Source organism: Podarcis filfolensis (assembly GCF_964270895.1).
Source record: "Podarcis filfolensis genome assembly, chromosome: 10".
NCBI lineage: Eukaryota > Metazoa > Chordata > Lepidosauria > Squamata > Lacertidae > Podarcis > Podarcis filfolensis.
In genome coordinates this window covers 59,682,741-59,707,848 of record NC_139612.1, presented here as the reverse complement: position 1 = coordinate 59,707,848, position 25,108 = coordinate 59,682,741, and the positions used below count along the sequence as shown (strand labels likewise).

At 46.0% G+C, this 25,108-nt stretch overlaps 1 protein-coding gene across 9 annotated transcripts in view; it reads left to right on the top strand.

Moving 5' to 3' along the window:
* The window catches only part of EPS8 (EGFR pathway substrate 8, signaling adaptor), a 137,968-nt gene that overhangs the window by 104,351 nt on the left and 8,509 nt on the right, over positions 1-25,108 (top strand). For 5 of the 9 annotated variants that reach the window (XR_014538751.1, XR_014538753.1, XM_083572697.1 and 2 more), the window contains exons 10-17: positions 5-131; positions 1,333-1,421; positions 1,943-2,017; positions 3,124-3,272; positions 6,788-6,971; positions 11,641-11,675; positions 15,431-15,539; positions 16,431-16,568. Coding sequence is in view for 6 of the 9 variants with exons in the window: in XM_083572697.1 (XP_083428823.1) it covers positions 5-131; positions 1,333-1,421; positions 1,943-2,017; positions 3,124-3,272; positions 6,788-6,971; positions 11,641-11,675; positions 15,431-15,539; positions 16,431-16,568 (906 nt within the window). In the remaining 3 variants the exon portion in view is untranslated. Of the gene's footprint in view, positions 1-4; positions 132-1,332; positions 1,422-1,942; positions 2,018-3,123; positions 3,273-6,787; positions 6,972-11,640; positions 11,775-15,430; positions 15,540-16,430; positions 16,569-25,108 lie in introns of all 9 variants that reach the window. The other 4 variants (XR_014538752.1, XM_083572694.1, XM_083572696.1 and 1 more) reach the window with 1 other exon arrangement.

The following is a 25,108-nucleotide window of genomic DNA, read 5'->3' as shown; positions in this document are numbered from 1 at the left end:
CTAGCAAATTCTAAACCATATTCTGGACGACATTGAATATTTCGTTACCAAGCTTCAGAAAGCAGCAGAAGCATTTGCGGAGCTTTCGAAGAGGAAGAAAACCAAGAAGAATAAGAAGAAAGGGCCTGGGGGTAAGGGGTTTCTTTCACCTGAATGGCTTTCCAAGAGCCCCCCTTGTATCCAGCTTCGGGGATGAGGGACCTGTAACATTTTCAGTGCTGTCAGATTAGGCACTTGCATAATCCCTGAGCTGGCTGGGGCAGATGGGAGCTGGGAGTCCCACGACATCTGGAGGGCACAGGGTTGGCTACCGTTGCCATGAAGTGACGCCTGATTAGAGCCTGGGATTTGGACAAACAACAACAACATTCAAATGTCCCTTGTCATGGGCTGGTTGGATGCAGAGGAATGGTGGGAGGAACTAGCTGGGGAACCCACAAGGAGAAAGGCTCAGAACCCAGGGAATGGTGGTGGGATGACAATCAGTGGTGAGAGGGAGAAGATTGGGAGGAGGAGAGGTTGGAAGCTGGAGAGGCAACAGGGCTTAGTGAGCTGGGAGAGTCTGTGGCAGAGAGAAGTCCGGAAGCAGAGGCAGAAGCAGGAGAGGATGGAGGCCAAGAGGCAGTGATGAGTCGGGCTGCTGAAGAAGCCAGAGTGTCTGCCCTGGTCTCCCAGAACTCAGAGAGGCGTGAAGTGGGAGGAGCAAAGGCAGACTTACAAGCACAGTCTCAGAATGCTTGGGGAAAACCCTGGAGAGGAGGGGACTTAGGCAGAGGTGGAAGGCAGGGACCTTCAGTCTCTGCAACTGACCAGACCTACTGAAGAGTTGCTGTTCTCATTTGGCTTGACTCCCCTGTGCAGATCCTGTTTTTTCTAATAAAAGGAAAACTTACCTCTGTGTGATTTACTGCTGACTGGCTCCTGACGTTTGAGGACTATGTAAGCTCTCATGGAGAGAGCCACTGAGATCTTATGATGAAGGGTGGTATATAAAGTAATCACCACCACCATCACCACCACCATCATCATCATCATCTTGTAGGCAGTTGTTCAGTTCAGTAATTTAAAGCTATGGACTTAATGGCCTTGGAGGAAACCAAGGTAAGGGGTGGTGGATTACAACTCCCATCATGCTGGCCGGGGCTGATGTGTGTTGGAGTCCAACTTAACACTGCAGGGGGAGTGCTGAGCTAGGACCACTCTCCCTGATGCGCTTCTGCTGCTGCTACCACTACTGTGTACCTTCAGAGGCACCTCATTCTGCTTTCACATGTTGTGGATGCCTCCCAAGAAATTCTGCCAGGTGATTTTGTTTTGTTCTTTGTTCCCCAGAGGGTGTCTTAACTCTCCGCTCCAAACCTCCGCCTCAAGACGAATTTGTCGACTGTTTGCAAAAATTTAAACACGGCTTCAACCTTCTGGTAAGTGGCTGTGTGCAAAATACTCGCAAAATGTAAGAGCCCTGCTGGATCGGGAGGGAAAGCCGTTCTTGTCCAGCATCCCAAGCCCACAGTGGCCAACCAGATGCCTGTGGGAAGTAGGAGCGCAACAGAATTAGTAATCTCCAGCAACTGGTATTCAGAGGCATACAACCAACAACAGTGGAAGTGGAGCATAGCTGCCTGAAAATAACAAAGGACATCTCTATGCAAGGATCAAAGAGAGAAGGAGGGACCTTGCATGCCCAAGGCATCTTACCCATCATCCAGTCTGAGACATCGTGTACTGTGATTAAATAAAAAGCTATAGGTTTGATGCTCTGCCTTGACAGGCAGTGTCAAAGAGCTTTCCTGCTAGCTGACAGTGTTTTAACTAGCAACCAGATATTGCCTTGGACCTTCTAAACAAAGCCTGCATGTTTCAGTACTGTGATTTCTCGTTCCCCATTAACTGCCTTTAAAATAGTTATTTTTCTCTCTCTTCCTTTTCTTTTCTCCTGCAGGCGAAATTAAAGTCCCACATCCAGAATCCCAGCGCATCTGAATTGATTCATTTTCTGTTTACCCCTTTAAATATGGTAAGATTATTTCTAGATATGAAACGTCACAACGTTTCATAAAATCGTAGACTTTATGATCGGAAGGGACCACGAGGGTGATCTAGTCTGGAATCTTTTGTCCAATGTGGGGCTCAATCCCACAGCCCTGAGATGCAGAGTCTTGTGTTCTGCTGACTGAGCTATCCCAGCTTATAGCTCCTGATCCCTTCGAAATTAATCAAATGGGAAATGGACAATGGAGATGATGTATGCCACGAAAACGAAAAGCATTGTCTACACTAAAAAAAAAACTTTTTGGTGGAACCCAGTTTGTGCTCTTGCATTTGTGGAAGAGCTTTGGGTTGTGGGGACACTTCTGCTAACTGGAGAAGAAGAAAGACATTTCCCCCCCATTTCTTCTGCAAGAGCAAATGTTATCTAGCCCAGTGTCCTGTTCTCACATTGGCCGGGGAAGCCCTGCAAGCAGGAACTTGAGTGCAACAGCGACTCTCTACACTTGTGATTTGCAACTGGTTTTAACAGGCATACTATCTTTGACAATGAGGACAGTTCATAGCCATTGTTACCTAGTAGTAATCAATGTAGGCTTTCTCCCTGAAGCCCCCTTCCACCTGTTCTGGAGAGTATTGGGTGGGGGCACCGCAGATAGAAGAGGAATCGGGAAATATCATCATGTCCCTTCTAATCCCTTTAGTAGAGGCGTCCCCTGCATCAAAAACTTCCTGCAACTGTGCCGGTTGGATTCAGAACGCATTGCTGTTTCGCTGACATCTTGTCCAATCAATTGCAAAGGCTCCGTTCGGCCGAGTGTAGGTTAAAAATGCTGAAAAGAAATTGGAACTGGGTCCCAAACACTTGAATAGTTTCAAGGCATGTGCCTGTGCAACTCATTGAAAATTCCCTTTAAAATACATAAAAGCAGCAGCTGAGAAAGGACTCCAGCCTCATTTGCATGTATGTTAAAGGAGAATGCGGCGGTTTTCCTTTTTAGACTTGAACCCAATTACAAAACACAGGGTGAGAGTCTTCCCTGGCAATGCTTCCTCAAACGCCAGGCTCAGTAACATCCATGATCACTCCTATCATATCAGCAATAAGCCTGCTTTCAATTCTCTTTGTCGTAGGTGGTGCAGGCAACGGGAGGGCCTCAGCTCGCTAGCACAGTCCTCAGCCCCCTCTTATCAAAAGACACAATAGACTTCCTGCGTTACACCGTCACAAGTGACGAAGGACAGCTATGGGTATCTCTAGGTGACACGTGGACCAAAGCCAGGTAAAAGGAAATTAACATGTTTGGCTTGTTTATCTACCAATATGAGCTATGTTATGCTTCACGGGCATCATCTGGCTTTTTCTCTGAGCCCAGCTTTGGCCGGAGAGGGCAGGATACAAAAAAAAAATATTACTAATTTATTATTATTATTCTGTGCACACTGGTGTGAATGCTGAGAACATAGGAGGCTGTCTAGTAACAGAGTCAGACCACTGGTCCATCTAGCTCAGCATTGTCTGCACTGATTGACAGCAGCTCTTCAGGATTTCAGACAGGGAATTTCTCCCAGTCCTACCTGGAGGAGCCAGGGGTTCAACCTGAAATCTTCTGCATGCTAAGCAGATGTTCTACGCCCCGAACTACGGCCCTCCCCCAGTTGTTTTGCCGTGGGATCAGGGTTCTGAAAACATCATCATCATTTTTTATTTGTATGCCGCCTTTCCACAGTTAAAAAACAATGCTTAAGGTGTTTACAGCATAACAAGATTCACATACAGTGGTACCTCGGGTTACATACGCTTCAGGTTACAGACTCCGCTAACCCATAAATATTACCTCGGGTTAAGAACTTTGCTTCAGGATAAGAACAGAAATCGTGCTCTGGCGGCAGCAGGAGGCCCCATTAGCTAAAGTGGTGCTTCAGGTTAAGAACAGTTTCAGGTTAAGTACGGACTTCCGGAACGAATTAAGTACTTAACCTGAAGTACCACTGTAATTACAAAAGTCGTAAACAATAAATAAACCACATAAAAAAATGCACAACCAAATGGGAAGCAATTTCCACATAAATCAAAATCTAAAACTAAGAATACAGCATTAATATCACAGTTTAAAATGACATAGGTAAAAAATAACAGCAATTTAAACAAAAACAAAACAAAACAAAACAGAGCCCTCTCTGCCCAGCAGCAGCAGCAGCAGCAGTCCTTTATAGAGCCCATCAGGCCCTGCCCTGGGCCAGGTGGTGAGTGGTAGGACTGGGGCCCTCAGGCGCTGAGCAGGGGAGTCCTCCTGGGTGATAGCTGCAGCAGCCGCAGTTCTTATAGGCCTGACATGACTCACTGTTCAGAAATCTGAAAAACTGCCCCAAATGGGGCTTGCAGATCCCACCAGAACATGGACTTGCCTTACAAATCCCCCAGTTTGTGTGAAGAACACATGCCATGCCAGGTAAAAAGCTGTGCTTGGTGAGGTGGAGTCTCAGAGCGAGCCTTGTGAGGACTGGCATGTGACTTCCTATACAGTGGTACCTTGGGTTAAGAACTTAATTTGTTCTGGAGGTCCATTCTTAACCTGAAACTGTTCTTAACCTGAGGTACCACTTTAGTTAATGGGGCCGCCGCGCCACCACCACATGATTTCTGTTCTCATCCTGAGGTAAAGTTCTTAACCCGAGGTACTGCTTCCGGGTTAGTGGAGTCTGTAACTTGAAGCGTTTGTAACCCAAGTTACCACTGTATTGATAAGGTCATCTTTAGATGGGCATTCATAGAGTGGGATGATGGTGCAGGCGATGGAAAGTTTAGAGACAGGGGTGTTGTCTGAAGCTCACCTCCAGTTAACCTGGAAATTATCCTCACACCAAATCAAAAGAGCTTAGATCATTTTAACAATCCTATTCAGGGACTTGTGGGAAATTACCCATTCTATACAGTCCAAAGTCTCGTGAAAATCACCCACTCTCTGTCCCTTGCTCTATCCTAGCTCAGAGCTATGCCTTAGCTGTGACACTTGTCAGCAGATATGCCTATTATTTTTTAAAATACCCTGCCCTCTCCTCACCTTCCCACCATGCCTATAAGTAAGCAAAAACTACACCGGTGTCCTATTAATTCTGCGTGCTCTTAGGACTGGTTCAATGGCATTTATTACCTTCATCCATTTCTGACAACACCCATAAATAAGAGATGGCCTCCAAAAAAGGAGAAAAGGGAAACCATAAAGTGTCTTTCAGGGAGCTGTATGTGAAAAGGCAGTAATTCAAACCACAGGGCGATGCTTTCTATGCATGGTGCGTAGGCATCTCTAACCCTGCGAGGAAAATCCTGCTTCTGGTGCAGTAACATCACGTAGTGAGAGCCAGCTGATCTCAGCGGAATATCTTCACTGATTCCAGAAATCCCGGTCTAGTTAGAAGCTGCCGACAGCGATACGCTGTGGGAAACACAAGTGTTGAAAAAGTGAAAGCATTGTGGTTTCCTAGCTTTGTCTGAGTAGTTTTTTAAATAATAATAATAATAATAATAATACATTTACGTAGGTGCATAGTTCAGCATATAACACAATATTGCAATAAAGCCAAACATAAATAGAAATGATCTGGTTGCATACTGTCCCTGTATTTGGCATACTGGAATATAATAAACATGATGCATCATTCTGAGAATCTTAGTTGTACATTAGTTGCTCTATAATAAACAGCGCTGTGATCTCAGGATGAAGGGTGGTGTAGAAATTTTAATAATAATAATAAGTTTTTTATAACAGGATTTTTTTAAAAAAATAACTACTCTTGAGACTAGTAGCTGTTCTCCCCAACCCCTCCCTTGCTTTAGCAAAGCTTATTTTTTGCAGCAGAGAGTAGAACATAATCACAGAAGACAAGGCTGCTGGATCAGGGCAATGGCCCATCTAGTCCTGGCCCATCTAGTCAGATGTCTTTGGGAAACCTGCAAAGCAGGACCTGAGCACAAGAGCACACTCCCCTCCCCTCCCCTCCCTTCTCCTCCCCTCCCCTTCCCTTCCAGCAACTGGTTGTAAGAAGCGTTACTGCAGCCAACTGTGTAGAGGGAGAGCACAGCCATCGTGGCTTGTAACCCTTGATAGTATTATCCTTCGTGAATTTGTCCAGTCTTCTTTTAAAGAGCCACCCAATAGGTTGAGAGTCGCTTCCCAATCTTCCTGCAAGAATTCAGATAATTTAGTATAGGGTTACAAGACGTTCCCGGGGACAGTCCCCGGATTTGCAAATATGTCCCCGGAGAAATGCCGTCCCCGGAATGTCCCCAGATTTACAAATCTGTCTCCGGGAAACGTGACAGCAGCAGCCTCAGCAGCCCAGAGCCAGCCATGGTGGCACAGTTGGCTGGCTGGCTTCAGGAGCTGCTTGCCAGCCAGAGCCAACTGCGCTACCAGGCTGGCTCTGGGCTGCTGACTGCCGCTGCTGCCACCACTGCCGAAGGAACCGGGGACATTCAGCTGTACAGATCTCCTGCCCCTTCCCCCTTTGTTGTGACTGATCGGGGGAGGCTCGGGAGTCATGGGCAGGTGGCCGTTGCCCAGTTTTTAAAAAACTCTGCACATTTATGTTTCACAGGGTGCAAAAGAAGGGCTTTGCACCTTTATATAATGCGCATGTGTGCTTGGGCCCAGGGTCTTTTGCCTCACCATCCCTGTTGCTACTCAGGCTTCATTGAAAAAAATCTGGTAACCATAATTTAGTAGTAATATTTGGGGAGTTGTTTCATAGTGGGCAACCTAGTCATGTCTTCAAACCTGTTCCTCCTTGAATGCAGAGCAGAGTGGCCTAAGGAGCAGTTCATCCCACCCTACGTGCCGCGGTTCAGGAACGGATGGGAGCCCCCTCTTCTGAGCTTCATGGGATCCCCAAAGGAACAAGAGCTCAACCAGCTAGCCGAGTCGGTGGCAAACGTAGCTGAGCACCAGCGGAAGCAAGAGTTGAAAAGGTTATCAACCGAGGTAGGGAAGAGGGCCGCCGCCAGCTGCTAAGCCCACGTGGAGGGTTTGTGTGCATCAGGCCAGCGGGAAACAGGCAGGCGATGTGATCCACACAGCTCTTCTACGATGGCTGTTTATGGCTGTTTACAAGTGTCAGGAGTTCAGCCTACACTCGAGTAGGACCCTGGCAGAGACACATGCCCAACTGGCATGTTCTCTCCCTCCTGGTCTTTCGTTCGGGAGCTTCATGAGCTTTCTTCTGCCCGAACGAAAGACCAGGAGGGAGAGAACGTGCCAGTCGGGCATGTGTCTCTGCTAGGGTCCTACTCGAGTGTAGGCTCCAGAACGGAACTCCAGATCTTCCCACTCTGTGGAGTCAGAACATATACCGTCATGTGATAGACAAAAATCCCATGACTGCAATCATGGAGCAGGAATTCTAATATCAAGCACCACCATCCTTTCTTCCCTTTGGCATCTACTTCTTCCTCCTTTCAACCCCTTGGCTGCTAACTCCTTTGGGGAAAGTGGCAGCCATTGCAAATGCAGGCAAGCTAATGGATCCAAGACTAGGTACCTGTGAAGCATCTTAAAGATGGATATTGACTGGGGGCCATAGCCAAGGTGGAGCCAGTGGGTGCATTTTTTAAAAACTGATTTTTTTTAATAGCAGCAGCTGGTGCCCCCTCCCGCTCTGCCCCACAGCAGCTATGCTCAACACCAGTGCCAGATTTACTCTCTTGGGGCCCCCAAAAGAGAGTACCATATAGCATATATTCAACACAAAAAAACAGTGACAATTTGTTGTTGACAAAGGACAGCTGGACATATAAAAGACCCCATTACCTTCAGTAGCTTAGGGCCTCATCAAACCTAAATCTGGCCCTGCTCAACACTCCCATCTGTCTGAACCTCACAGTTCTGCCCATCCATGTTTCCTGCTGATGGGCTTTAAAAAAAAGTCTCTCTCTCTCTCTCTCTCTCTCTCTCTCTCTCTCTCTCTCTCTCTCTCTCTCTCTCTTGTACTTACATGAACCTGCCAATATCTTAGATTTTTGCTATGGTGGAAGGGAGCATGGCAGGATGCCTAGAGGGGAAGAAGGAGTAACTTAACGATGTTATTATTTATTTAAGAACAATGTTCTTTATAAGCGCACGAAAGCTTCTGAATGTAAAAAAACACAAACCTGTGCTTTTTTAGGTTATTTACTTTGGATGTTAACAGTTCATGGACACTAAGGTACGCCTAGGCATTTGGGTTGGGTGAGAAGGCAGTAACCAGATAGTTATGAAGAACTCTGTGCTATTCTGTTCACTTATTAGCAGCACCTGCTAGCAAGGAATCCTGACTGCAGCCTGGGTTCCATCTATTTTTAAGGGCAGAAATCACAAAGCTCTTTAATTCCCGCCATAAAATGTAAGTCAGACTCATTTGGCTTTGCTAGCATAGATGAGGTATACTGATAACCAGCAGGTGGTGAAAATGTCGTGAGGCTCAGTGCGTCTTTGCATTCTCCCTTCAAAGAATAAAATATAGTGGCCTCGCATTTCATACTAAACCATGATTTAGTGTGACATGCTGGAAACAAGCCCGAGTTTTTCTAAAGTTGACATGCCTCTGCCACCTATATAGATTGGAGGGTGCCTTTGAGAGTATGTAGCCTCAATTTCACTGGATCCCAGCGGTTCTGATTAAGAACAAATTCTGATATGTTTCAAAACAAGCCGACTTCAAACCGTGGGTTAGGAAGGTGGCTTCTGAAACCAGCCAGAGTTTATTATAAACCACAGTGTCTGTTTTGCATGCAATGGCATGCCAGGATCCTGCAAAAAAAACCCACAACTAACCACTTTCAAAGTTATCGTCCAATGCTGAAAGGGGAGAGGGGCGGGAGAATGTGCAAATCACACTAAACCGTGGTTTAGCTTGGCATGTAAATGTGGCCATTACCAGTATGTCCAGAAATCAATAGTAGTGCAAGAGGAACTGAAGACAGTCCTTGATTCCTAGTAAGACAGGAGCAGTGTCTTGCCAGAAAGAAAGAAAGAAAGAAAGAAAGAAAGAAAGAAAGAAAGAAAGAAAGAAAGAAAGAAAGAGAAAATGGTCATGTTTCACAGTATCCAACAGAAATCTGTGAAGGAATGACGTTGGCTTCTGGTGTCTTCATCTAGGTGCACATTAGAGGCCTTCCAAAACTCTTAAGTGAGCATGCAAACTCTGCCCATCTTCCAGGCCCTGAATTTGGGCTGACAGATTGCAACCTTTTACTTAGATGGAAAGGTGTGGAAAAGATTGACACAGAAACTTCAGTCTCCGTTTCCTTTTCAGACTGGAGTCGCATGCCCCCAGTGAGCCAGTGGCACGAAAAAACTTCTGTGTACCCTAAGCTCAGAGCTCACTCCCACAAGATTGTCTTTTTCCTGCAGGGCATCCTTTTTTTTTAATACAGAAAAATGCACCCCAGTGCGAGTTAACAGCATACTTGTGGCTGCCATGGTTACAGTGCCTAACCCGGAGAAGTAAGCTTTGATCTGACATCTAGGAAAGTACATCAGAAATTCTGATTCCTGAAAATTATTCCTAGCTTAAGCTGTGGAGACATCTGCTGGCATTCCCCCCCCCAAAAAAGCCCCTGCTACTTTGAATAGGTTTCCTGCTTGTGCATAATTACTGTAATGAACTACAAGGTGGTGTCAGTTGTTTCCATTGCAATTATTAAGAGACATTTTGTGCTTTTGCAGCACACTGGAGTCATACCAGGGACTGCAATTCACATCCCTGGTGGTACATGCCAGGTGGTAGCTGGTGGATCTTAGCAACTTCGGTGCTCTCAAGTACATTGTGTAGCATCTGTTGTTGGATGTTGCAGCAGCTGGTATCCATATTGCAGATCCAGGAAGCATCCACATAGCTCAGTGCTGTGTCCCAGGCTCAGTCCCTGACAATCCCAGTTAAAAGGCTCAGGTAGTGAGTCTGGGTTAGGCTTCTGCCTGAGTTTCTGGAGAGCCACTGACAGTCAGGTTGGGGAGGGGCCATAGCCTGGGGGTAGAGCATCTGCTTTGTATGCAGGTTTCCTCGCAGGTGTCTCCAGGTGGCGATGGGAGAGGCTCCCTGTTCTTCGTCCACTGTCAGAGGCATGCTGGTTTTGACCTTTAAAGCCCTATGCAGCCTAGGACCCACGTACCTGCAGGACCGCCTCTCCTGGTATGCCCTGCAGAGGACCTAAAGGTCCACAAATAACAACACTTTGGAGGTCCCGAGTCTCAAGGAGGTTAGATTGGTTTCAACTAGGGCAAGGGCCTTTTCAGCACTGGCCTCGATGTGGTGGAACGCTCTGTCACAAGAGACTAGGGCCCTGTGGGACTTGATATCTTTCTGCAGGGCCTGTAGACAGAGCTGTTCCGCCTGGCCTTTGGTTTGGGCTCGGTCTGACCCTTATGTTTCCCTCCCCTTATGGTCTTGATTTATCAGCTACTTTAAAATGAGGCTGCATTTTAAATTGCATTTTAATCTGTATTTTAAATTGGTCCCCCCCCCCTTTTCCCTCCCTAATATGTTTCTACTGTGATTTTATTGGTGTTAGCCGCCCTGAGCCCAGCTCTGGCCGGGGAGGGTGGGGTATAAAAAAAAAGAATTATTATTATTATTATTATTATTATTATTATTATTATTATTATTATACTTCTGAATATCAGCTGCTGGGAATCACAGGAGAGGAGAGTGCTGTTGTCTCAGGTCCAGCTTGCAAGCTTCCCACAGGCACCTGGTGGGCCAACATGAGAACAAGATGCTGGGCATGATGGGCCAGGGGCCAGTCTCTCCTGAAGTTCTCATGGAAACCTGGAAAGCTGCTGCCAGTCAGTGTAGACAGTACTAAGCTAGATGGGCAAATGATCTGACTCAATGTTTCTGTGTCGGTGTAGACCAGGCATAGGCAAACTCGGCCCTCCAGGTGTTTTGGGACTACAATTCCCATCATCCCTGACCACTGGTCCTGTTAGCTAGGGATGATGGGAGTTGGAGTCCCAAAACACCTGGAGGGCTGAGTTTGCCTATGCCTGGTGTAGACAATACATACTGGGATACAGGGACCAGAGTAGGAGACTTCTCATACCTGGTACCTTGCAGATATTTTGGACTACAGCTCCCATCAGCCCCAGCCAGCATAGCCATGAGGCTGATGGGAGTTGTAGTCTGCAATATCTGGAAGGCACCAGATTGGGGAAGACGGCAGCAGTATGTTCTCTGCTTAGCTTCTGTTGTCTTCTGGGCTGTGATCAACTAGAGAAAATAGTGAAAGTGGAAGCTCTGCGCTGATATGAGTCACGAAGGAATTGTGCGCCGTGTATGAAAAGATGCTTCCTTCAAACCTCTGTCTCGCGTTCTTGGAAGCAAGGCCCAGGGCGAACTGTCTCCTGTCTCCCAAGACTAGAAGCAAGGCATGGCAAAAGTGTTCTGGAGCTGATCTTCCATGCGTTGCAGGCTTGTGACCCTGCCGGCGTGAACCCAAGGCATCCCCAAGGCGGCTTTGCCCTGCCAGGTTTTCCATCGTTGTGTGAATTAGCCTTTAAGACAATTAAGACAGCGATAGTGGTGTGAGTACACAGAGAAGCTGTGCATTATGTGCAATGGAAAGTCAGCTGTGGACTTCCTGTGACTGACAAGCGTTCCTTGTTTTCTCTCTTTCAGCATTCCAGTATCTCAGATTATCCTCCGTCTGAAGGGTACGCATTCAGTAACACAGCTTACAAGCGAGGGCCCTTGCCGGACCAGGGGGCAGCTGTAGCCGCTTTTAAGCAAACTGTTAGCCGACATGTAGATAGGTAACATTTCAGTGGATGTCATGTGCACAGCTGTGGAGAACTGTCCAGTTTTAGGGTGGAGGGTGCCTGCCTCTTTACTTCTACTTCTCTCCATTGGTTCTAGAAGTAGACAGTCCTCTCTCTGTGTTAGAGCTAATATCTAAAACCTCTTTTACTCTGCTTTTACTCTTCTTTTTCTGAGGGGCCTCTGACAAATTATGTCCTAATTCACTACTATCAATGTTTGCTTTCAAAAAAGAGATGAAAAATTGAGTCGTATGCTCTGAATTGGAGCCCGGAACGTTATTACACTTCCAAACAACCCATTCCCTTGTTGTCTGCGGCCAAGGTCAACAGTGGCATGTCCATTTTTAAAAAATGTGATCTTGCTGTAGCCTTCATCAAAATAAATACAGGAGAGAGATGTTCCCTGCAGTTGCCTGGGGTCTGGTTACATGGACTGGCTGCCACACTGCTGAATCAACGTGAGAAGAGGCTCATAGCCTATGGGTGGAAGTCTCTGAATTCTGGACTGGCTCATGAATCCCTAACCATTTTCACTGGTTACGAGGCTTGGGTGTTACCTGTTTGTGCCCCCCATCTTAAGCACACGTCACCTGGTCCAAGTAGTCTCAGGTTTAGGGCTGAAAGCCACTTACCGTATTTTTCACTCCATAAGACGCACCTGACCATAAGACACACCTAGTTTTTAGAGGAGGAAAACAAGAAAAAAATATTTTGAACGAAACAGTGGATGTATGATTTTTGTGGTTCATGCTGTGGCCACAGACATGTGATTTGACGGTGAGTTTGGGGTAGCCCAATGCAAAAATCCTGAGTATCCATGTGGATCCGTGCTTTGTAACCACGTTTTTGTGCCACACAACAGTGGGTGTGTAATTTTTTTTGGTGCAGGCTGTAGCCATGGACATGCTATGTGATCTGATGGTGAATTTGGGGTGACGCAATGCAAAAATCCTGAGGATCCATGAGCTTTTACCTCCCCACTTCCAGGCAGCTTCCTTTCTTGCTAGCATCCCTTATCTCGCTCCCGATCGGCAAACTATCAGAGGCTTTGTTTCAACACCCACTTCCCTCTTTCAAAAAAAAAAACCAAGAAAAAACATGATCTGTTTTTTGCTTCTGGGCAATTTGGCTCCAGGGACCACACATTTGCTCCATAAGATACACAGACATTTCCCCTTACTTTTTAGAAAGAAAAAAAGTGCGTCTTATGGAGCGAAAAATACGGTACTTCATCTCTTCCCAGACCAAATGTATGGTAGGCAGCCACCTCTTCAAATCAGTCCATCAATTCCTTGTCGCCCAGGTAGTTTTACAATCCCTTGTTAATTACTACTCATTCTTAGAGTGCTTTGTTTTGCAAAGGAACCATTTCTCCCTCTCCCTTTTTGTGTCCCCTGGAAATTAGCCATAATAGGGTAACTTTTCAGGTGATGGGAAGTATTAAGAAGCAGGTGCATGAATGTGCCCAGGACTCCACATTCTGCCTTAGGCTGTAATGTTGCCTGTGGGCAACTTGCAACATATCAAAGCCACCAAACCAAAGCATCTCTTGTCTCTCCCCATCCCCCAATCTGTCTGTCTCTGTGTGTCTCTCTCTGAGTTAAAATTTCCTCCCTCCCGGCTAATGGAACATATTAATTGCTTGGTGCAACAGCTGAAGATAGTGGTGGCTGGTCCCCTTTGGGGCTGATGGGGCAGAAGCCAGGGAGCCCACCAGTAGGTGGCGCCAGAGCCAATGAGAGAGGCAGTGCCAACTAAGTCTAATTTTATCCCCATTCTCCTCCTTTCCCGCTGACTTCTAAAAGGTGCAAAACTGAGACTGTCACAGCTCTCTAGCTGCCCCTGTCTGGAGGAGAATCAAGCTAATCTATACTACCATTTGAATACTTTTTGTAATAAACTATCCCTGGCTTGCCACCACTTTTGTGTCTTAATGTGTATTTATTTAGGTACATACAACATGTATGCGTGCACACACATTTGATATCCAACCTTCCTTCCATCATGAAGCCCAAGGCAGGATACACAGAATTCCCAACCAGGCATTGATAAAATTCAGGCTTGCTTAGCTTCATCAAGCTGGTTGCATCCTCTGCCTTCAGACCATGACCTGGGCTCAACCTGGTTTCCCAGGTGAGCTCCTCATTTGGCAAAACCAGCAAACACCTACAAATACTTACAGGGTTCTTTTTAGATAACCATATGGCTTCTTGTTGTGAGTACCAAATGCTACATGTGAAATGGGTGATCAGGATTGCTGATTATTTGGACTGTGTTACTTATGGCTCTTTCCATCTCGCCAAAGCAAAGTGCTTACCTTCAGGCACATATCTTCACATCTCAATGCTGGGAACCTCATTTATCCAAATGGTTTCGGATGGGTGAGGAAGAACGCAGAGTTATTACCAAAGAGTGAAGAAAATGGGGGTGTTGCTTATATTGGCCCACATCTGCAAAAGATAATTGGCTATTGCGACAAAGTCAAGAGCATTTTGGATAAGTGAGGGTCAGTCAACTCTCTGTTCTCCTTCTGCTCCCCTCTTCAAGTAAACTGGAACAGTTCTCCACAGCTAACCAAAAAATACGAGGTAGCTACTGGAGTGTACCCAAAAGGTGTGCTCAGAATCAGTAGTTTACAATGGATGGATGGTGATGAAAACTCGTTTCCTGCCTCTGTGATGTGCCGTCGGCACCTTCTGTTGCACAACCATTGCATTCCATTTCTCATTATGTGTTGGGTTCCCTTTACTTTGTGCTTGTGACTGATTTATTAGGAGTAGTATTCCTCTCGGGGGGTTTTTAAAGCTTTTTTCCACCTCCCTGTTCCGGAAGGCTGAGGACAGATGGCATTTAGAGTCAGGGCTGTGAAGTGTAATGTGCTAAACTTTTAAAATAAGAATGTTTTTCAAAAAAGAAAATACAATGCATAGCTTCTGACAGACATCGTATTTTTATTTTTATTTTGTTGACGAAGGAATGTCTTGCTCCTTCAACCTGGGCTTGCCTTTGGCCCACGCTCAAAACCATGGGGACAATAGTGTCAGGCTAACAATCCAAAGACTGACAAACGCAGATGGCGCTGTGGGTTAAACCACAGAGCCTAGGACTTGCCAATCAGAAGGTCGGCGGTTCGAATCCCTGCAACGGGGTGAGCGCCCGTTGCTCGGTCCCTGCTCCTGCCAACCTAGCAGTTCGAAAGCACCAGCTTTCATGCTCCAGCTAAGCCAGTGTCCCTTAGCTTCTGGCTTATTGGAGATTTTCCCTCAACAATTTGCAAATGGTTACACATTTCTTGTTTTCCCCCACTTTGGGGTGAATTGTTGTGCTTTAAATGCGATGCAATGTTCTGCAAGTTGAATACACCTGCAGTGCTCATCTGCAAACGCTTTTCAAAACGGAATGCCCAGCTGCTGTCATAAATCCAATTCATATTTACAGCTGCTTCAGTGGTTAATGGTATTATTGTCCATTGCCAGCTATTTTTTTGCTGCTGTGACGGATGCCTTATTGCATGGCATGGCAGTAAATTCTGGGCAAATCATCGTTGCTAATGATATTTGCCGGCAGGCAGGGCTTGCTGCTTCACTGTTCTCAGCTAGGCTTCCCTGCAAAAGGAGCCGGATAACGTTTGGCCTCTTTTTGCTTTGTAGAAATTATGAGGCGCATAAAACCCCAACCAAGAAGTATGCCAAAACCAAGTACGACTTCGTGGGAAGAAACCAGAGTGAACTTTCTGTCTTGAAGGATGACATTTTAGAGGTAATGCAGCGCTTGTTTTGACCTTTCCCCTTACCCGGTAATTTTCTGCTCTGTGCGGCACGCTTCTTGAATCATGTCGCTAAAAGTTTCTGTAGAGCTTAGGGAAATTTGCATTTAATGTGATTAGTTCAGCTGCATGCTTTTTTCCCCTGGAAGCATTCAGAGAATTGACAGCATTAGAACAGAAGGAGATGCTGGGGGGACTTATGACCCTGCAGACTTTCTTCGACTCCAGCTCCCACCAGCATGGCCAATGGTCAGGGATGATGGGAGTTGTAGTCTAGCAACATCTGGAGGGGCACAGGTCCCCCACCCTGGACCTCCTGCATGCAGAGCCACAGGATCCACTCTTCTCTGGACCCTCCTAAAGCAGAGAACGCCTACCACGGAGGCTGTCAGCTGATTAAAAACTGCATTTTAGGTGTGCAGCTTTGAAACTGTTTCCCCAGGAAACCCTGTGGTTCCTTGCAAGCATATAAAACCTTGCTGTAAACATAGGTTTGTTTAAATCAGTTTTTTAATATAATCCTCAAAACACTTTCAGTCGGTCTGCAAATATATCACTGGGCATGTCACATGTTGTGACTGCTTGTAACGTGCGAATTACAGGAAAAGCCTAGTCCGTTGTAGCTGTATTTGGAAATGTAAGAATATTCAGAATCCTTTTTATAATGCTGAAGAGAACCTGCAGAAGACCCCGGGTTCAATCCATTTAGATGAATCAGATTGCAGGTGATGGAAGAGCCCTGTGTGGAGCACGGTTGCTAGGCAGAATAGACCATGGTGGGCAATATTCTGTTCTAGGGTAAGGGAGTGCCCTGTTTTTTTCCCTATCATGTAGGTGACGAGCTGACTTCCCATTTCCTTATGACCACGTTTGCTTTGCTCCAGGTTCTTGACGACAGGAAGCAGTGGTGGAAAGTCCAAAACGCCAGCGGGGTCACAGGATTCGTGCCAAACAACATCTTGGAGCCTCTCCGATCTCAGGAAAGCGGCAGTGCAGAGCCGTCGTATATGCACACCATACAGGTATGTATCCCCTGTTCTGTAGATGCTTCTTGCAGGAAAAAGGGGGTGAGGCTTTTCCCCAGAGGGGAAAGGCTCAGGCCAGTCTGTAGAATGATACCCCAGGAACGCCAGGCGAAGCAAGCTCACTCTGGGAGTCTGGCAAAGCCAGTTCTATCTCAGCGTGGCGGTTGCGGAAGAGAGTCAAACAGGTCAGGTGGAGAGCTTTCCGTCAGGCAGAGATCAGCCTGGTAATGGTGCCATCAGGGCAGAAGAACAAGCAAGGGTGCCCCCCCAAACAAAGCTAGGCTAACTGCTAGGAGTGTAACAACATCTGGATGAACAACCATCCTGCAACTCCAACTCTAAATACGCATCTTCCCTGGATTCCTCAGCGGACTTGTTAAACCGCCGGGCTGCAGCAGGACTCCATCCTGACAGCTCGTTTAATCTCTGTATTAAATGGCGTTTGTGAGTGTCAGTTTCAGAGCACAGTAGATTATCCTGCAAATGCAATACAGATTCACTTCACCTTTTATTTACAAGCTGACTTGATTCTTCCTCGTGTGGAGCAGATTCTGCCCCTTTAAAGAGTTGACTTTCAATATATTTAAGTCCTCCATTTGTCTGCATTATTTAGATTCAAAGTCTGCTTGTGGATTTATTTGCGTTTCAAATAATTTCAAATGCTTGTTCTATATCGCTAGCTGTTGATGCCAAAGAGGGAATTTGAATTATTTAAGGTAGGGTTGTGTTCCGCACCCCTTTTCCGCTGCCACTTCCTCCTTGACATTCCCCCACCCCATTTCCCCTCTGTAAGCTTGAACCCTGACCTTTTCTCAAATTTTGCATTGCATGTGTGTGGACTGATGGTTTTCTGGCTGGTTTGAGGTGAACATATGAAGCTTTGACTGTATAGAAAACATTCTCTAGATGCCATGTGTAGCCACTGAGTGCTTTGAAGATTCTTTTTGCGTTTTGAAGGTTTGGGAACAAGTTTTGTAATTGATGGTGCACTTTGCCACAAAGCGCCTTCCTTTTTGCTGCTAAAATCAGAAGCAAATAAGGATTCAGTAAAACTGAGTGTTTCAAATAAAACACACAGCTATCTCTCCACCCTCTCATTGACCCTGACACTGTAGCAGACAATGACTTGTGTATGATATGTACAGATGACTTTGTACAGAGGAAAGTCCTTTAGATGCACCTGACTTTTGTCACTTGAGATGCAGAATTTTTGGGCCCACCTTATTTCTGTGACTGGACATTTTTTTAAACTGTTTTTAATACTGGGTTTTAATTGCTGTAACCCACTCTGTGATCTTAAAGGTGGAGGGCGGGTAATTATTATTAATAATAAAACAATAACAACTGCAATTTTTTTCTAGATTTCTAAAGGAACCCATATTGTTCATGAGGTTTAGGTTTGCTGTTCCTTTTCGCTTCTTAGAATACAGCAATATTCCTCTCTGTTCCTGAACTAAACCATAGTTTCATGCTCCAGCTAAACCTGTCTGATCTTCCCTTGAAATTGCGTCGTTTTCAGTTGTATTGTCTGAGCCAAAAGCTAAAGCCTTTAATAGGATAATGAAGATTTTCCATTATTTACCATTCATTATTCAGAGGCTAAGATACTGACTTATACAAATTGTAATGTAGCAATAAAGGCTGATGGAAACATTGGGAAGGTCTTGAATTACTGGTTTCAGGAGAATTCTAGCCCTAGTTCCTGGAAAGTTGGATAGAGATAATAATAATCTGGGCAAGCATTGATTACGCTTGATCAGACTCAGCCTTTGTCTCTTGTGAAACTACAGTGTGTACTTTGACTATTTTCAATAGTTGTGCAGTGGAGAGTTGGCCGTATTTCTTCTTTCTCATCACCTTCACCTTCATCTTCATCATCTTCTTCTTTTGGTGTCCTTAGCTTTCTCCTCAACCAAGGTCCTCAGGGCTCCTCACAAAGGGGCAATAATAATTCAGAACAGCATAGAAACCATTAAAAAAAACATTAACAAGAATTTTAACAGTTCCATCTGCAATCTCAGCAATAGCAGTGGACAGTATACAACACTCTAGCTAGTTTCTATAAAAGAAGTGAGGAACCTATGACTACAACTCCCATAATCCCTGACCTGCCTTGGCAAGGACTGCTACAGGAGCCACAGCCACCACAGAAAAGGCCCTGAAGAGGTGATCTGAGTAGATTCTTTCCTTGACAACCATAGCATACAGGGACTAATAGGTCCTTAAGATTTAAAGGGCACACAGCACACTCCCAAAGATGGTACGTTTGAGCAGAGAACTGTACCTGTATATTTTCCTCTCACAGGGAGAAAAGCACCTCAGGAGGGTGATTTTGAGTGCAGAAATGATTTAATCACTACCTTCCCTCAGAACTGTTCCTCCAACCCAAACTGCTTTTGTTGTTCCTGTTCTTTTCAGGTTACAGGCAATAGTATGTGACATCTAATTTGGTCCCTGGGTGCCTGAGCTCCACATCATTTAGGATAATACTTGTACTTTAAATTGCATTTGAGGCATGGGGTGGGGTTTTTTTGGCTTTGACTATGGAGTGTTGAGGTAATTGAAGGCCATAAGGAACTGAGGAGGGGGTCCACAGCTTGTTAGGGTGGGAGCCTCCCGTGTGTGTGTTTTTAAAAAAACCTGCAACTTGGTAGGATCCTGTATGGAGTGTGGTTAGTTTGGGAAGGGATATAAATTTTTGAGCAGGCCCAGGAAATCCTTAATAACTATCTGGACAAGATCAGCACATTTCTACCAAAAAACCCAGAGAAACTAATCCTTCAGAGGTGTGTAAGCATGTTCGGGGAAATGAGTCAGCAGTCCTCATGCTGCGATCTATCAAGCAGAGGGAATTGCAAAGTCACAACATATATCAAACAGCAGGCCTAGATTGTTTCCATGTTTTGTTTGCACTGTGTGGTGTGAAGCATGTTGTTGGAGTGTTCTGGAATTTCTGCGGTGCTGATCAGTTTCCATTTGTCTGTGGGTTGATTGGTGTTTTATATACTGCCCAATTAACCATGTCCTCTGGGTGGTTCACAAATTTAAAGCAATATGAATGCACTCACCAGCAATCAGGTAAAACAATGCAGAAACGGCATGAGTCCAAAAATTAGCATGATACTTCGTGAAGCAGCATAGGCTTAATAAAGCAGCATTGAAAACCCAGCATGGGGGCAAGCCACAATAGCTCTAATTAAAAGGCCCAGGAGAGCAAAAAGCGAGGAAAGATCATAGGGCCCAGGCAAGCATCTCTGAGGAGAGCGTTCCATGGCTGGGGTGTCACCATTAAGAAGGCCCACCTCACTACCTCAGATGGATGAACCTGGAGAAGACTCTCCAACAATGATCCTCATGCATGTTTTCCCTTTAGGTTTGTAGCACATTGGCTACCTAGTTGCAGCTTCATAATACTCACAGTAATGAAACCATTCATGGGTGTTTGGGTCAGACTTTCACATTAGGCAAGTCATTTCCCCTGGTGAAACCAAGGGTCACAGTGGACTTATTTTGGTCTTGGATATATTCTGCTGCCCCCTTTGAGTCCTCCTGCCAATTTTGTCTCCTTGACCCTGTGAAAGTGGAGCCCTGCCTCTAAACAACCCTGTCCCTACTGGTAGGTAGGTAGGTAGGTAGGTAGTTTTCATAGTCTGTTTTGAAGCAGTTATTTGTTGTCAGAACTTGCTATAATCCATGAATCCCACTTTTTTAATAATAAAAAAAGGATATGAAAGTATTGCATGAGCAAATTGAACTCTATTTTTATGAGGGAGGTTTCACAAGACCCCAGTGAGGTTTCCTGATATGATCCCATCCCCAGGGCACTTAGTAAGTCTGGACCTGACCACATCTTAGCTGGCAGATCATCCAAGAGTCCCCAAGAGCCAGAGCTTCAGTTCCACCCTCCTCACTGGAAGAGACTACAGACAGAGACCATCACTCCACCCAGGAAGACGATCATAGAATTGTATTGTTGGGAGTGGCCCCAAGTCCAGCCCCCTTGCAATGCAGGAATCTCAACTATAGCATCCATGACAGATGACATTCCAACCTCTGCTTAAAAAACCCCAAGGAAGGAGAGTCCACCACCTTCCGATGGAGTCCGTTTCACTGTTGAACAGCTCTTACTGTCAGAAAGTTATTCCTGATCTTTAGCCAAAACCTCCTTCCTTGTAACTTCTTGTAACTATTGGTTTGGCTCCTGCCCTCTGGAGCAGGAGAAAGCAAGCTTGCTCCATCCTCCATGTGACATCCCTTTAGATTTTTGAAGATGGCTATCTCAGTCTCCTCTTTACTAGGCTAAACATACCCAGCTCCTTCAACCGTTCCTCATAAGGCTTGGTTTCCAGACCCTTGATCATCTTGGTTGCCCTTCTCTGCACACTTTCTAGCTTGTCAATATCCTTCTTAAATTGTGGCACCCAGAACTGGAAACCATACTCCAGACATGGCCTGACCATGACAGAATAGAGTGGTACTGTTACTTCCCTTGATTGGGACGCTATAATTCTGTTGATTCAGCTTCAGAATCATTCATCAACACCTCCTGCCTTCTCAAAACTCACATCACTAGAAAGAGCAGCCCACCCTTATGCCTGAAGAAGTAGCTCCACTACCCAAGGGCACCATCTCAGAAGCCACCACCTTTAAATCAAGCCAGGCTCCTTTAAGGGTGGCACTCTCGTTCCCTATAGGGGTGGAGCCAACAGCCCAAAGGGAGTCAAATCCCTCCTTAAGACTCAGTCAAGAGTTTAATAGTTGTTGGAGCAATATTCAAGTTTTGCTTGTTTGGCACTCAGATGCACGCTGAGCTCTCCGTGGTGCTGATCACATCCTTGCCCTCCTTATCTAGAGCCTGCCTTCTGCACTTTGTCCCTGGCCTGGCTGCTCCAGAGCCAGGACCCAGCTGTGCCCTATCTGGCTTAGAACCCCACCCACAGCAGGGACTACTTCCTGAAACCGAAGCAATATGACCGTGCAATGTTAAGACTTGCAAACAAAAGAGATACCTGTGGCCTGGAAGTCTTGAAGCAGAACAGAGCATGTGGAGCCTGTCCACCTCCCCATCTGTTTCCTCCATAGTAGAAGGAATGAGATTGAAAGGAGAAAGTTCCATCCCAAGGACCCAGCAGGATGAGAGCTTAGTACTTCCACCTCTCTGCCTGAGCGCAATATGGGCAAGAGAGGAAGCAAGTGCCAAATTCACCACGGAGTCCTGTGCTGTAGCTGTTTTGCTCTGCATCCCTTTCCATGGAGGTGGTGAGCAGAAAAGAGAATCTAATTCGCCATCTTCTTTTTATTTTATTTTTTAAAATGCCCCACAATCCCTAAAGCTCTGTTTATGCCCTTCTCCTAGAAGAGGAAAATAGTGTCGTGCAATGTACAAATTGAGTAAGTCCAAACAAAAGAGTGGATGTCGAAGGCAATGTAGCAAAAGTGCTTGCTTGATACCAATGGGCAGGAACTTCCAGAGAGGAGCTGATGCCACATGGAAGGATCGGTTCCTCGTGGGTGTGGGCAGATATGTCGGTTTCAGTTTCTCTTTTTCCCAATCTTCAATTCAGTTCTCCAGATTTCCACATGAGTTCACCAGGGACAGGGAATTAAAGTCTTCATGAAGATTCACCAGCCTTTTAGTGCAAATCTCTCCTTATATATGCATTTCTGTATGCAATTTGCTAACATGCCCCGTTTTGCAAAGCAGTTTTCACTAACGCAACACATTTTTGTATGCTCTTTTCACTGAAACATGTATTCCGTGTACACTTTACATTAGTTTGTGCAGTTGTTTTTACGCATTAAAAGGTAAAGGGACCCCTGACCATTAGGTCCAGTCGTGACCGACTCTAGGGTTGCGGCGCTCATCTCGCTTTATTGGCCGAGGGAGCCGGCGTACAGCTTCTGGGTCATGTGGCCAGCATGACTAAGCTGCTTCTGGCGAACCAGAGCAGCGCACAGAAATGCCGTTTACCTTCCCGCCAGAGCAGTACCTATTCAACTACTTGCACTTTGATGTGCTTTCGAGCTGCTAGGTTGGCAGGAACAGGGACCGAGCAACGGGAGCTCACCCCATCACGGGGATTCAAACCGCCGACCTTCTGATTGGCAAGTCCTAGGCTCTGTTGTTTAACCCACAGAGCCACCCGCGTCCCTTTTACACATTACTTGAGTCTAAATTTAGTGAAGGGAGGCTAGGAATTCTAAAGTTTGATATTGATTCAATTAAAAAGCATAGCTCCTAATTCAACACATTACATTCACTACAAGAGGCAGAAAAATTACTAATTCTTCCAGCAAGACCCTAAGTAATTTTTAAGTGATCAATGGGACAGGGGAGGTTTGAGAACCACAGATAAAGAAAAATGCATATGAGTGAACATGTACAAAATGGACACAGGTCAGAAATGGGACTCCTAACATACAAACCTACCCTCACTTTACAGCTCAGCATATTGCCTCATTGCCTTAATCCTGGCACTGGTTTAATGAGTTTTTAAAATATTATTAATATTTCTTCCTGCTGCCAAAAGATCTTGGCCATTTGCTCCCGCTTGCAAACATGTTGGTGCCAAGTTTGACCAGGGTTTCCCCTTGGGATTCACTGCTTTCTCTTTGTATTCTTTGGAGTCCACCACTAAACCTTCCACAAGTCTCTTTATTTATCCGTTTGTGGCAAATGTCTCTCTGTGGGGGTGCAGCTTCTCTTTCACACACATTTCTCGTGCCCAGATCTCCTGCCAGCTTGCTTAGATCCAACACAAGTGCCCACTGCCAACTGCTCTCACACATCCCCTTTCTCAGCTGCCTGGGAAATGTGTTGCAAATGAAGGAATGTGCATGGGCAGGTGCTCATTCGGCACTTGCCAGAATTGTCATTAAGTCTTTGCCAGTAATCCATGCAGTACCATTCTAGCAGAACTGATCGGTTGGAGACGAAGAGGAGGTGGGAGTGTTCTTTTTAAAAAGAAAGTTTAATTAAACAGCTATTGCGTTGAGTTTCTTGTTTCCAAATTTATCCAAATGATGACTGCACTTTTTGGAAAAAGAAAACTGTTGCATGTGCAAGGCCTGCTCAGGCATACTGCATTTCATTGTTAATTTGATTTGGTCCATACGGTTATGTACAGGGGTATAAAGCCTGTGCAGAGAAAATCTAGGCTTTGAGTCTGCTCTCATTCTTACTGGTCAGAGCTGGGAGTGTGGAGTTAGCCACCTCCTTCTACAAATAGAGCATGGTGGGAGATGGTGAATGGGACTTCAGCTGGGAGTTATTATTTTTTTAAAAAAATTTATTTATACCCCGCCCTCCCCAGCCAGAGCCGGGCTCAGGGGGGCTAACACCAGTAAAATTACAGTAAAAACATAATAGGAGAAAAAAAACCCAATTTAAAATACAGGTTAAAATGCAATTTAAAATGCAGCCTCATTTTAAAAGTAGCCCATAGATCAAAACCATAAGGGAAGGGAAACATAAGGGTCAGACTGAGTCCAAACCAAAGGCCAGGCACAACAGCTCTGTCTTGCAGGCCCTAAGGAAAGCTATCAAGTCCAGCAGGGCCCTAGCCTCTTGTGACAGAGTGTTCCACCAAGTCGGGGCCAGTACTGAAAAGGCCCTGGTCCTAGTTGAGACCAATCTAACCACCTTGCAACCTCCAAACCTGACCCTGTACTCCACCAGGAGGCAGTGAAGTTGGTAAAGCACTGGATGAATGTGATCCCGCGGCAAGGACCCCGTAAGGAGCCTCACTGCAACATTCTGCACCCACTGGGTCAGCTTCAAGGGCAGCCCTGCATAGAGCGAGTTACAATAATCAAGCCTGGAGGTGACCGTCGCATGGATCACTGTGGCCCGGTCAGGGTGAGAAAGGCGCCTTCCAGATGTTTTGGATGTTCATGGAGGAGAAGGCTCTTAATGGCTGTTAGCCATTATGACACCACTATCTAGTGTTTTGTATCCACATATACCAGTTCCTGGGAATCACAATACAGGAAACTCCCCACATGCGTGAGATGTTCTTCTGCATGACCACGCACATGTACAGTGCTGGGAACCTGGAAGTGGCGGGTGGCTTGTGAGGACGCCCTCCCCAGAGCCCAAAGAGGATGTCCTCTTCGGGCTTCAGGTGTGTGGGTGTCTCCTTGTGAGCCAGAGGCACAGCGGGGCTTTGCTGAGCCTGCTCAGCTGAAAGTGGCTGCTGCTGCACTACCCTGTGCACTAGCTGTTAGTCGGAGAGGCTGAGCAGCCTCAACAAAGCCCCACGGTGCCTCTGGCTTGCGTGGAGCCCCTGCACAGAGCCCCAAGAGGAGGTCTACTTTGGACTCTGTGGAGGGTTTCCTCGCGAGCCACACGGACTCTCCAGGGTGTTCCCCACTCGCACACATTTCTCTTATGTGTGTGGGGACCCGGAACGTAACCCCCACATAAGTGGGGAGTTGCCTCTAAATGTCTCTTCCTGTCCCCTGCCTTCACATCATGGTCCACTGAGCTCGCTGGCTAACATTGACCCCCAATAGTTGTATCCATTCAATTCCTGAGT